This window comes from Diadema antillarum, unplaced genomic scaffold (assembly GCF_040938485.1).
Source record: "Diadema antillarum isolate AM-2024a unplaced genomic scaffold, OU_Dant_1.0 seq00001666_RagTag, whole genome shotgun sequence".
Classification (NCBI taxonomy): Eukaryota; Metazoa; Echinodermata; class Echinoidea; order Diadematoida; family Diadematidae; genus Diadema; species Diadema antillarum.
Genome location: NW_027272364.1, coordinates 146705 through 159526, shown reverse-complemented (window position 1 = coordinate 159526; position 12822 = coordinate 146705). Strand labels below are relative to the sequence as shown.

The window sequence follows — 12822 nt, the reverse complement described above, 5'->3', positions numbered from 1 at the left end:
ATAACTTCCATAGTATTTAAGCAATCAATTTCCAAATTGGTATCTATGATGATCTATAGGTGTAGTCATGCAAGACACTCTTTGTGTTTGTACTTGACAAAGCGTTGCCATGGTAACCGCATGTTTTCTTCGAAATCTTGTGGAGTGAATATCTTCCACAGTTTTGAAGCAATTGAAATCAAATTTGATAGGCATTATGGCCTTGAGGCATAGATGTGAACACATAATTTTTGTGTTTGTCGGACAAAGTGTTGCCATGGTAACCATTATTTTACCAAAACCTTGTGAATTAAATAACTTCCACATCATTCAAGCAATTAAGGTCAAATTTAGTATGTATGATGATCGGGAGATGTAATTATGCAAGACACCAATGTGTTAATATAAGAAAAATGTGTTGCCATGGTAACCACTCATTTTTGTATCAAATTGAACCATTTAATCTGTGAAGGTGAAATTTGGTGTGTAGTTTTGCAAAATGTCCTTTGTATTTGTATCGGACAATGCGATGCCATGGTAACCGCATTTTTTTTTTAAATCCTGTGGAGTGAACTTCTTCCAGTTTTCAAGCAATTGAAACCAAATTTGGTAGGCATTATGGCCCTGAGGTATAGATGTGGAACACATAATTTTTGTGTTTGTCACACAAACCATTGCCATGGTAACCACAATTTTACCAAATCCTTGCAGATCGAATAACTTTTCCATCATTCAATCAATTAATGTCAAATTTAGTATGTATCATGATCTAGAAGTGTAGTTTTGCAAGACACCAATGTGTTTGTTTAAGGAAAATGTGTTGCCATGGTAACTACTCATTTTTGTATCAAAATAAACCATTCTAGCTATGGAGGTCAAATTTGGTGTGTATGATGGTCTTTAAGTGTACCGGTAGTGATGCTGGGGGAAAGCATGTTTCCATTTGCTGTAAGTTTTAAACTCAGTGTCATGATCAACTCTGTAATTGTACAGTAAACTAAAATTACTCTGTTTCCAATTCGACAAGTGCACAAACTTGGTATCAACGTCATTGCCCTCATGACATCACATACTACAAAGCAACACTAGGGGCGGGGGTATTAATCACCTTCAGTGATAATTCTAGTTTTTTTGAGGGATAGAATGGTTTTAAACTTCAAGTGATTTCATATGTATAATGACTATTGAAACAAAGTCACTGTGAGATACATCAGCTCTTGTAACATAAACTATAGTATGTCATGTTGATGTACTAAGTACCAAATGTGACTGTCTCCTTTTAATACTTTATCATAGTTTTGAATGCTATCAAGACCCCTCAGCAACCTGCCAGTGACCAGGTGGCTTCTGACGAAGAAGTCTTTGTCATAGCTGACGACAGTGACTTCATTGATGATACACCTCTTACAAGTAACAGTGATGACGAGGATGACGACGTTTTTTACCTGAAAATAAACAATCGTGATAATCCACTAACACATCATCTAAACAGCCAGCAGGAAAAGGTATGTGATATGTTAATAACTCTTTTTCTATCATTTTCAATCAATGAACTTTTTTTGGTGCAGATCAAAACATTTCTTTGTAATACTCCCTGTTGGATAATGATATCTTTGTTGTATGATTATGCTTGAAATTGCCCATCCTCACAAATATTTATTCACTCATGCATAGACATGCAGATGCCAGAAAGCCAACTTCATGTGTTCTCAGCAATTTGGTGTAGGCCCTGTGGAGCTTGCAGTCACTTAAAATTTGAAAAAGTTCTTATCATTTAAGCAAATTGTTCATCTTTCATTTGATTCATTTGTATGACTACAGTAGATAAGATTAAAATGTTTCTCCCTTTATGATCATTCCCTTTATAAGGTCATTCCTTTCAAACACAGAAAAAAGAAATATGATGATAGAGTGCTGAAGACTGGCAAAATTGCAGAGGAAACCCACAGATAGAAAGCACTGACTTGAAATCTTGTGTAAACATAAAGTCAAAGCATTAATAACTAGAGAAGCACTCTGAGAGCGCAGACCTCTGCCAATCATGCAGCTCATTTCCACCACTGATCTTGTTCTTCCATAGAGATATCAGTGATTTCCACCCATATGTATGTATAGCATTGTGTGCTGAATGTTGCCCGATTTCTCAATATAGAAGCCTTTGTTACATTTTTGTACGTCATAAACCCTCAGCTGCATGGGGCGCCTCACCCTAGCAGAAACTAGAGCACGCACTTTAGTGCGCGCATGCAAACCTCAATACGTGCAGCCTGAACTCCCAAGTTCATTGACCCTACCTGCCAAAATGTCAAAAATCCTTCATAAATTCCCCCAAAATTATCGGATCACTACCAAAATGTAATCATTTAATCATTCTAAACCTTTCCTGCAAGTTTCATCCAAATCCGTTGTTCTACTTTTTGAGTTATTTTGCACACGGACAAACTACATGGAACTAACTAACTAACAAACGAACACACAAACCAACGGTAACGAAAACATAACCTCCTCCCTTGGCAGAGGTAATTATCAGGAACTTTTAAGTTGAATTTGAGGATTTGGCACAATGGAGCACATTGTGACTTTTTCAAGTTTAACTGTTTTTAGCTTTGTACTGTGGGATGAGTGTTAATAGAAATATCCTGTAGGTAGTTTTATGCTGTATTTCCTGTGAAGATTGTGTTGTTGTAATCTGTACTAGTATGGCATGTACCGTTGCTGATTCAGATGTCTTATTTTTTTTTAAAATTTTTATCAGACTCCAATAAGTCCATTTCCTGTCTCTGATGACGACGATGACTTCACTCCTCCAAGATGGACTCCAGCTCCACAGCAGAAGAGACCCAAAGGTAGGCAACACACCACCTGTGTTTTGTGGGCTGTTTTGTACAGTACAAGTCATTTTTATAACATCCTCAGCAGCACAAATATCATATTGAGTTAATCCTGTAAATTGAATTAAAAAAACAAAACAAAAAAAAACCCAACACCCCCTCAAAAAAAACACACACACACTTGGGGGGGGGGGGGGAGAAAGAGATGAGATATCCTGATACTTTTGATGGACAGATATTGGTGTTTTCCATATGATGGCATTGTGTGCACATTAGTGCAGACTGTAACTTTTACCAAAATTACCTGTAGATTCAGTCAAGTCCTGGACATATCTATGATATGTGTGGAATTGAATGAGATTGTAGATACTCTTTCCAGTCACAGTTCTCTTTTCTACGATTCCCTCGTGTCCCTAGCCACCACTTCTACGGGCCTTTCAACATCAATACCCTCACAGAAGACATCTGCAAAGATTACATCTGCGAAGACTACATCGGCAAAGACCACATCCACCAAACCCAGACGTCCACTGCAGGTCAAGACTAACTCATCGTCAAATCTTCCCCCGTCTTTCGCCACCCCTTCCAGAACGAGTGGCACGGCAACGCCCTCCTTCCTCGCTTCTCTGTCAACCCCAAGCAAAGGAATGCCCACCAGATCCAGATATGTCAGTGACTTCAAGAGGAACAGAGACGAACTTACTCAGAGGTTGTTCAAGCTGTATAACAAGACCATTTTTGATGACAAGGTTCGTTTGATAGTCACCAATACACAAGTCAACTGTCTGGAAGTTATGATATCTGCCCACTGTATAAGCCATTATTTTCACGAGGGTTTAATTTTGCAAATCATTGTTGGACTGTAGGTTTAACAACATGCAAAAATGTCGCTATGCGCAAGGGTGATAGTGCACTTATGACAGCCTCAGTGTCAATTCATGAAAACAACATCTTGCGAAAATGTCTGTGACCTCCTTATTTCGCAAAATTATCTGTACGCAAAAATAGTGGCTTATACAGTACTTGAAACTAGCAATAATGTGGTTTTACAGTCAGTCTTTGATTGATGAATAAAATAATGAAAAATGAATGGATATTGAGATATTGAAGTTGAAACTACTCTGCAGTCCAAATGAAATCAACTTGGATTTTCTTGGTATGCCAGCAGGGTGAAAAGGGTGTTATAGTGTGGCTTTGCTTCGCGAACGAAGATTTAAGGAAGTCCACGTCTGCTGCAGGCTCGCAAGTGACTGATGAGTCCGATGCGGGACCAGGCAGGCACGGTTGCAGCGGTTGCACGGAAAAGTCGGTTAGTTGATGTTGGGTGTTGGGTTTTTCCTCTGTTGTCTTTTTCTGTTGAGTCGGGCCCTGCGATCATCCTCGAAGGCTGCTGTTGCTCGTCGAACAGTAAGGCGCCAAGATGTGCGATCAGAGGCGATAGCAGCCCACCGTCGGTTATCGATGTTGCAGGTGCTCAAGGTTTTTTTCAAGCAGTCCTTGTATCTCTTCCTGGGTCCACCTGTCTCGGTGTCCAGAAGAGAGCTCACCGTACAGCATGACCTTTGGAAGGCGATGGTCTTCCATTCTCGAGACATGACCAGCCCAGCGCAGTTGAGTTTTCATCAGTGTGGCTTCGATGCTAGTAGTCTCTGCCAGCTCAAGAACTTTGATGTTGGTGACAAAGTCATTCCAGTGGATGTTTAGGATGAAACGGAGACATCGTTGGTGGAAGTGCTCAAGAAGGCGTAGGTGATGCCGGTAGAGGGCCCATGACTCGGATCCGTACAGGAGAGTTGGTAAGACAACGGCTCAGTACACGCTGATCTTTGTCTGCTTTTTCAGGTGGTTGTTTTTCCAGACTCTCTCATGCAGTCTACCAAAGGCGCTGCTTGCCTTAGCAAGTCTGTTGTCAATTTCTTTGTCGACTCTTGCGTTTGATGTGATGGTGCTGCCGAGGTAAGTAAATTGATCAACTGTTTTGAGTTCTGTTTGCCCTATGGTGATGTGGGGGGACTGGTAATCCTGTCGAGGAGCCGGCTGATGAAGAACCTCGGTTTTCTTCAGGCTTACTTCAAGGCCAAATGCTTTAGCAGTAACTGCAAAGCAGGACGTTAAACGCTGGAGAGCAGACTCTGAATGAGCATCAAGAGCGGCATCATTTGCGAAGAGTAGCTCACGGACGAGTAGCTAATGCGTCTTGGTGTGAGCTTGCAGACGTCTCAGATTAAATAGACTGCCATCTGTGCAGTACCGGATGTAAACAGCATCTTCATTATTGAACTCTTCCATGGCTTGTTTGAGCATCATACTGAAGAAATGGTGAACAAGGTCGGTGCAAGAACACAACCTTGCTTTACACCGTTGTCAATTGGGAAGGGTTCGGAGAAATCACTGTTATACCTAACCCGGCCTTGCTGGTTTTCATGCAGTTGGATGATCATATTGAGGAACTTCGGGGGACAACCAAGGCGCTTCAGAATTTGCCAGAGTCCTTTCCTACTCACTGTGTCAAAGGCTTGGGTTAGGTCAACAAAGGTAATGTAAAGTCCCTTGTTTTGTTCCTTGCACTTTTCCTGGAGCTGTCTGAGGGCAAAGACCATGTCAGCAGTTCTTCTGTTTGCACGAAAACCACACTGAGATTCTGGGAGAACACTTTCTGCGACACTAGGCGTTAGTCTATTGAGAAGAATTCGAGCAAGGATTTTGCCCGCAATGGAAAGCAGTGTGATTCCTCTGTAGTTGGTGCACTCTGATTTCTCTCCTCTGTTTTTGTACAGGGTGATGATAATTGCATCCTGAAGATCTTGAGGTAGTTGGCCTTGGTTCCAGCAAAGCGTGAAGAACTCGTGAAGCTTGGTGTGTAGGGCTTTTCCACCAGCCTTCCATACCTCTGGGGGGATTCCATCCACACCTGCTGCTTTGCTGATTTTCATTTGTTCAATCGCTTTAAAAGGGTGTTATACAGGTTTGATTAATGCTCTCTTTGCCGGGGACTTCGGACAGAATGTAAAAATTTAGCTGTGGGGTTTTCTGTACCAATTGTCACTCAAAGCACATAAAGTGTTAGAATTGTAGGGTATTCATTGTCAACAATGCAACAATGCCAGCATTGCAAGAAATCAATAGGTTGAATGCATGATGCAGAATTGTTCAGGCGTGGATAAGCTATTGAGCTGTTCTTGATGGCGTGTAAGCTAAGTCTTAGCTTGCTGTTGATAGGTGAAATCCTTCCTGGGAAGAAATTTCTTCCTAAGTCAGGATTTTTTCCTAAGTGATATTCTGAAAATCTTCCTAAGTTTAAGTGTTTTTCCTGTACTTGCTTTAGGAAAAAACTTAGGAAGGGGGTGGGAGCATGCAAATTTCTAACTAAGGAAGAAGTTAGTATTCTAGAATGCACTGAGGAAAGAATTTCAGGAAAAATATTTAGAAAAGCTCCACCCCTGTCCCAAGTACGTTGTTCAGAATAGCAAGCTGCAAACATTGTGATAGGCGCACTTGTCATTAACTGCGCGCACATGTACTTTGATGCACGAAATGAGCGTGAGAAAGGGAACATGCTGCGCACACGTGTATTTGACCCTACGTCATAGTAATTTGCGATTGTCATTGGTTGGTCCCTTATGATACGGCATTTTGTATTGGCTTAAAGGACGTGGGCGGGGATAAGGATTGCCTATTTTGCATTAAGAAGTCCTGAAGAAGAAATTTCAGAATACCAATTCTGTCTTTCCTAGGCACTTCCTAAGTTCTGATTTAGGAAGAAACTTAGGAAGATTTTCAGAATACCACTCCACTTTTTTGACTCATAAAAACATTTCAAGCTATTGCTGAAAAAATGACCACTGAGTTTGATAGTATGAATATGTATGAATATCCATGAACAGAAGCATAAATATGGATGAATTTTCAGTCATTTATAAGAAACATTTTTATCTCAGCCTATCTCCTGGAATAGAATGATGATATGTGCAGGAATCTTCCAAGATCTATTTTTGGTTGAAGACAGCTATCATCCATTTAGGGTTAGAGAGGTTCAAAGGTCATTCTTGACATTCATCCCACTGTTGTCACATGATTACATCCATATATTTGCAGCTTCCTGCAGATTTTAGCATCACATGGAACACAAGGATGCGGAAGACGGCTGGATTCTGTTTCTACAAGAAGAGGCTTGGGAATGAGCGAACTGCCAGAATTGAACTCTCTATAAAAGTGTGTGACTCTGCAGGTAAATATGTCCCATATAAAAACTGTAGCAATTGACAAATTATACTATATTCTGCTGAGACAAGGCCATCTCTATGAAATGGTTTCAGCAAGGAGAAACCTTCATTACCTCCGCCAAGGGGGAAGGCTATGTTTTCGTTACTGTTTGTTTGTCCGTGTGCAAAATAACTCAAAAGTTGGGAACGGATTTAGATGAAACTTACAGGGAAGGTTGAGAATGACACATGGAACAAATGATTAAACTTTGGTAGTAATCCAGAAACTTTTATTGATTTTATGAAGGATTTTCGATATTTTGGTAGGTAGGGTCAATGAACTTGGGAGTTCAAGTTGCGCATTTTTGAGGTTTTCATACGCGCACGAAAGTGCGTGCTCTAGTTTCTGCTAGGGCATGGCGCGCCACGCAGTAGAGGGTTTATGACGCAACAAAGGCTTCTATATTGGGAAATAGGGCAATTTTCAGCATGCATACGTATGAGTGGAAATCACTGATCACTATGGAAGAACAAGATAATTGGTGGAAAGGCGGAGGTCTGCGCTCTCAGAGTGCTTTTCTAGTTCTATCTTTTTTTTAATGTTTAAAGTTGAAACTCTAATGTTTGTTATGCATATCTACAACTTGTAGGTATTTGCCTCACCTCTTTTGAATACAAGATGATATCTAGATGGAATTCTTGTGTATGATAACTCATTCTAAAGTAATAAGAAGCCATGCAAATAAATGGTAGGTGGAAAGTGTGTATGCACGATCCTGCATGTTGATTAAACAGCAGGATTTGTGAAAATATAAACATAGGTACACTCAGGGTAATCTGATGGAGTGGTCATGTTCACCCAGGATAGTCGGATGGTGTGGTCATACACACTCGGGGTAGTCTGATGGAGTGTTCATGCACACCCAGGGTAGTCAGATGGTGTGGTCATGTACGTACACTAAGGGTAGTCTGATGGAGTGGTTATACACACTCGGTGTAGTCAGATGGTGTGGTCATGCACACTCAGGGTACTCTGATGGAGTGTTCATGCACACCCAGGGTAGTCAGATGTTGTGGTCATGCACACTCAGGGTAGTCTGATGGTGTGGTCATGTACAAGAAAAGATAGTGAGATGGATTGGTCATGTACACCCAGGGTAGTCTGATGGCGTGGTCATGTACGTGCACCCAGGGTAGTCAGATGGTGTGGTCATACAGTACACCCAAGGTAGTCAGATGGCGTGGTCATGTACATCCAGGGTAGTCTGATGGAGTGTTCATGCACACCCAGGGTAGTCAGATGGTGTTGCTATGCACACCGAGGGTAGTCTGATGGAGTGGTCGTGTATACCCAAGGCAGTCAGATAATGTGGTCATGTACACCAAAGGTAATCACTTGTTCATGCACACTCAGGGTAGTCTAATGGAGTGTTCATGCTCATTCAGGGTTGTCTTATGGAGTGGTCGTGTACACCCAAGGCAGTCAGATGGTGTGGTCATGTACACCCAAGGTACTGCAAAAATGGTTTACTGGTTTCTATCGCGTACAAATACTTTCATGGTTTCCATCGGTGCCGACTTTTTCGTGTGTGTTTGAATTTGCAGTCGGCAAAATCTGTGAATTCACAGTTGGCAAAACCTGTTTTATTTTACACATGAAAACCCAAACTATAATCCAATTATTCTTTTATTTTTCAAACAGAAATTAAAATTAAATGCAGGTTTACCTGAAATCCCGTCTCTTGAGTACTTTACAAACATGCTTGTAAAGTTTTAATATCCTTAATAAATTTCCTTGATATCATCCAATCTTGTGTAGAATACGGCAAGGAGGAAAGTCTGATGTGGAATGTACATGAAATGTTCCCACTGTTGATATCTTGCTCAACAATTCCAAGTGTGAAGTCAAAATAAACAAACATATTTACAGGAAATGTTCAGCTATGATAGCCGTGTTTTTCTACTCCCACTCCCCTTCCGCGTCGCTGTCCTCGTTGTCGGGCAGCGGTGCCATCCTCACCTCAGCAACGGCCTTTGAAATCCGTCATCTTGAATCCATTTCCTTGTTTGATGACACGATGCTGTGCGTGCATACGAGCCACCTCGGGTGGTGGTTTGATTGCTGTTATCCGCAAGTCAATTGACTTCACAATGGCACTCATGTCTTTCGCATCTTCGATGCCCTTGGCCATGAGGCTCGAATACCACGTGTTGAATTGTGCATTGATTTCCTTTTTGTACGCACTGTTTGCCGTGGCATCTAGAGGCTGCAATGCATCGGTACACGCGGCAGGGACATACACAAATGCTGCTCCCAAGTCTTCGCAATCTTCGCTCTGACGTCATCCGTACGATGCGTTCGAAAAGCGTCAAAAATCAAGATGGGCTTTACACTCGCATCAAGCCCCAGACGAGCATGTGTTTTGTCAATGTATGGCTTGATCACATCTAGGTAACGAAGCATGGTATCGCTGGTCGACCAGTGACTTTCAGAGTGCCATATGTCCCAATCATCTGGAAATGGTGTATTGCGGGGATGGCACTGCTCAGTTTTCCCTTAATATAATATCTGGGGTGGTAGAAAATCTCCTGACAGGGTGCATGCCAACAAAGCTGTATATTGGCGCTTGTCGTCAATCCCTTTGATTGGAATTTTCTTCTCTCCACGCACATGCATAGTCCAATTGTTCGCTGGCACCACATCGACTCCTGTTTGGTCCCAATTTATGCAGGTGTATTATACTTGCGAACTCGACGTCCAATGCGGCGGAAAAACTTCCCACTCACTTCAGCAAGATCATCGGGACGATTCTTGACTCCCTTGGTCCCTTTCCTCTTTGTGAAGCCCATGCGATCCATGATGGAACGAGCACATCCCCTCCATGCTCTACTAGAACAGGCGGTTTTTTGTTTTTTAGTAGACCGCGTACGCCGGGCAAGAACTATATTTGTGTTGATAATGCCACCAATTGCACGGATAGCTCTGATGTAGGCCTTGACATCATCATCGTATTTCCCAAGTATCAAAGGGTGTCCTTGTTTAGCTTTGGGCAGCTCTTTAATTTCCACACTAGGATCAGCACTTTTGCATTTCAAATAGGTAGACTTCATTCCCTGAACTGTGCTTTCATTTAATGTCTTTCCAAACTCCTTGGGAGTACTTGCGTCCAGCTGAAGCCACTCCATACTCGGCGGCATAGCGTCCAATCTTGGCCCTGAGCTCTGACGGGTAGACCCCATAGGAGCCCCGCTTACGAGTCGTCGATGTTGTAGTACTCGTAGCTGGGATATGTCCAGTTTAGAGTCCCCGGCCCCTCCAAGCTCATCACCAAGAGAACTAACTTCTTCGTTTGCAGCATGAACCGACTGAGCATCTAATCCATGCTTATCATCCGCAGGATTCGGCAATCCCAAACCCTTTTTAGCATTAATTGGTTTGAAAAACCGACGCATAATGAAGGAATTGAAATACTAGTACTAGTAGACAACGCGCAAGAGAACGTGACATGAATGAGATTAACAGTGTTTGTATGCATTCTTAAAATGCACACTGCTGTACATGAATGAATTCTTCTGTTTTAACACACTCCCAATTCCTAGTAAATAACAGTACAATGACCGCACGTGTGGGGCACGCGCACAGGAGTTGACCTACATTGCGCGGTATCGCTGTGTGTGTGTTGACCATCAATACACTCAATGCGCGGAATCTTTGTATGTGCATGTGCACATTAGCGTTGTAACAAGCAGCGAGTTCAAAACATTTCCTTGCGTGGTTGATTTCGCGCGACTTTTCAAACCATTTTCACGTGATGTTAAATTCGCGGTTCAACATCAAAGCGCGAAAATAAAACCACCGCGAAAGAAACCACTTGTACAGTAGTCAGATGGTGTGGTCATGTGCACCCAGGGTAGTCAGATGGTGTGGTCATGTACACCCAAGGTAGTCAGATGTTCATGCACACCCAGGGTAGTCTGATGGAGTGTTCATGCACACCCAGGGTTGTCTGATGGTGTGGTCATGTACACCCAGGGTACTCAGACGGTGTGGTCATGTGCACCCAGGGTAGCCCGATGGTGTGGTCATGTACACCAAAGGTAGTCACATGTTCATGCACACCCAGGGTAGTCTAATGGAGTGTTCATGCACATTCAGGGTTGTCTGATGGAGTGGTTGTGTACACCCAAGGCAGTCAGATGGTGTGGTCACGTACGTGCACCCAGGTTAGTCAGATGGTGTGGTCATGTACACCCAAGGTAGTCAGATGTTCATGCACACCCAGGGTAGTCCGATGGAGCGTCCATGCACACCCAGGGTTGTCTGATGGTGTGGTCATGTACACCTGGGGTAGTCTGATGGAGAGGTCATGTACACCCAAGGTAGTCAGATCGTGTGGTCATGTGCACCCAGGGTAGTCTGATGGTGTGGTCTTGCACATCCAGGGTATTCTGATGTTGTAGTCTGATGGTTTGAATCTCATTTCACTATTCAACTGTCCAATTTATTTCCTACAGAACGCTTGAGAGACACTCTGATCCATGAGCTGTGTCACGCTGCTGCATGGCTGATCCATGGGGTCAGTGATGGTCATGGCCGCTTCTGGAAATACTGGTGGGTCATCTTTGTATCCTACATGTTGTAGCATCCTATTATAAGTATTTCCTTTAGTTTTGTGTTTGTATGTGAGGCTATTTTTCCCACCACATCGATGTCTGTCTGTGTACCATTCATAATAACTTTGTTTTTGGGATGCTACCTGTGCTTTACAATTGGGCATCAGGTGACATAATAATGGCAACTATAGGATTTATGAAAATTGTTATTGTAAGTCATTTATGTGAATCAAGTGCTAGCTATTGTGGAGGAAGACGACATGTTGACAAGATGAAAGCATTTGACGAGAGAGCTCCATCAAGTAAGTAGCAGACATGAGCACTTTAATTTAAAGGTCCATTGTATTTGTGACTATACTGCATTTTGATGTCATACATGTATTAAGTGAAAGCCCATGCATTTTGGTTCAAACCCTGTTTGCATTGAATATTTGCTTCAGAAATGAACAGAGCCCAATTTGGACATGATACCAGTATGTCATTGGGTGAGACAATTTACTTGGTGTGTTCTTGTTAGCAAACTTTTGCTGACTGCAAAAGTGTATGCACCATTCGCTACAGCACAAATACTGTAGAATATCAAGTTTGACAAGCTTGAAGATTGCTCTTGACAATGTCATGAAGCACATAAAATCCAACCATTTTGAATGCAGAACTGTGGGGGGAGGCATTCCTCATGTAAATTCACATTTCTGGATTCCTCAGTTGTTTTTAATTGAATGATGCACTACTGGTTTCATTCCTTTTAACTACCCAAAGCCTTCTGATATTCAATACCATAATATTACTTCATTTGACTGTCTTGAACCAACTTGCTGTGAATCTTCCCCTTTTAAACAGTTCTTTACAAATGTATCATTAGACATGATGAGAGTCTGTTGAAAGTCACACCATGTTTAATGTAATGTCCTTGTATTAAAAAGCCCCATATATAATTTCAGTAAAAAAACTATTTATTGAGCAATTGCATTGCTCCAAATGGTCTAATGTATGCTATTATGTTTTCTGACTCTATTGAACTAACAAAGTTCAGTGAAATCGCAGGAGAAATGCTGAAGACTCTGTATGCTGACAAGTATTGTACCAACATGGACATGGACATATGGGACTATAATCCTTTTCCATTCATAAAAAATCATATTCTAGAAATATGATGAAGAAATTGGAAAGAAATTTGCTGCTGTAAATCTTTGTTG

The 12822-nt window shown here is 41.9% G+C and overlaps 1 protein-coding gene across 1 annotated transcript in view; it reads left to right on the top strand.

Annotated features, from left to right (window-relative positions):
* Positions 1-12822, top strand: part of LOC139711525 (uncharacterized) — a 28296-nt gene that overhangs the window by 13366 nt on the left and 2108 nt on the right. Inside the window, exons 4-8 of the mRNA XM_071623402.1 lie at positions 1276-1484; positions 2735-2825; positions 3228-3559; positions 6906-7038; positions 11528-11624. Coding sequence (XP_071479503.1) covers positions 1276-1484; positions 2735-2825; positions 3228-3559; positions 6906-7038; positions 11528-11624 — 862 coding nt within the window. The remainder of the gene's footprint in view (positions 1-1275; positions 1485-2734; positions 2826-3227; positions 3560-6905; positions 7039-11527; positions 11625-12822) is intronic.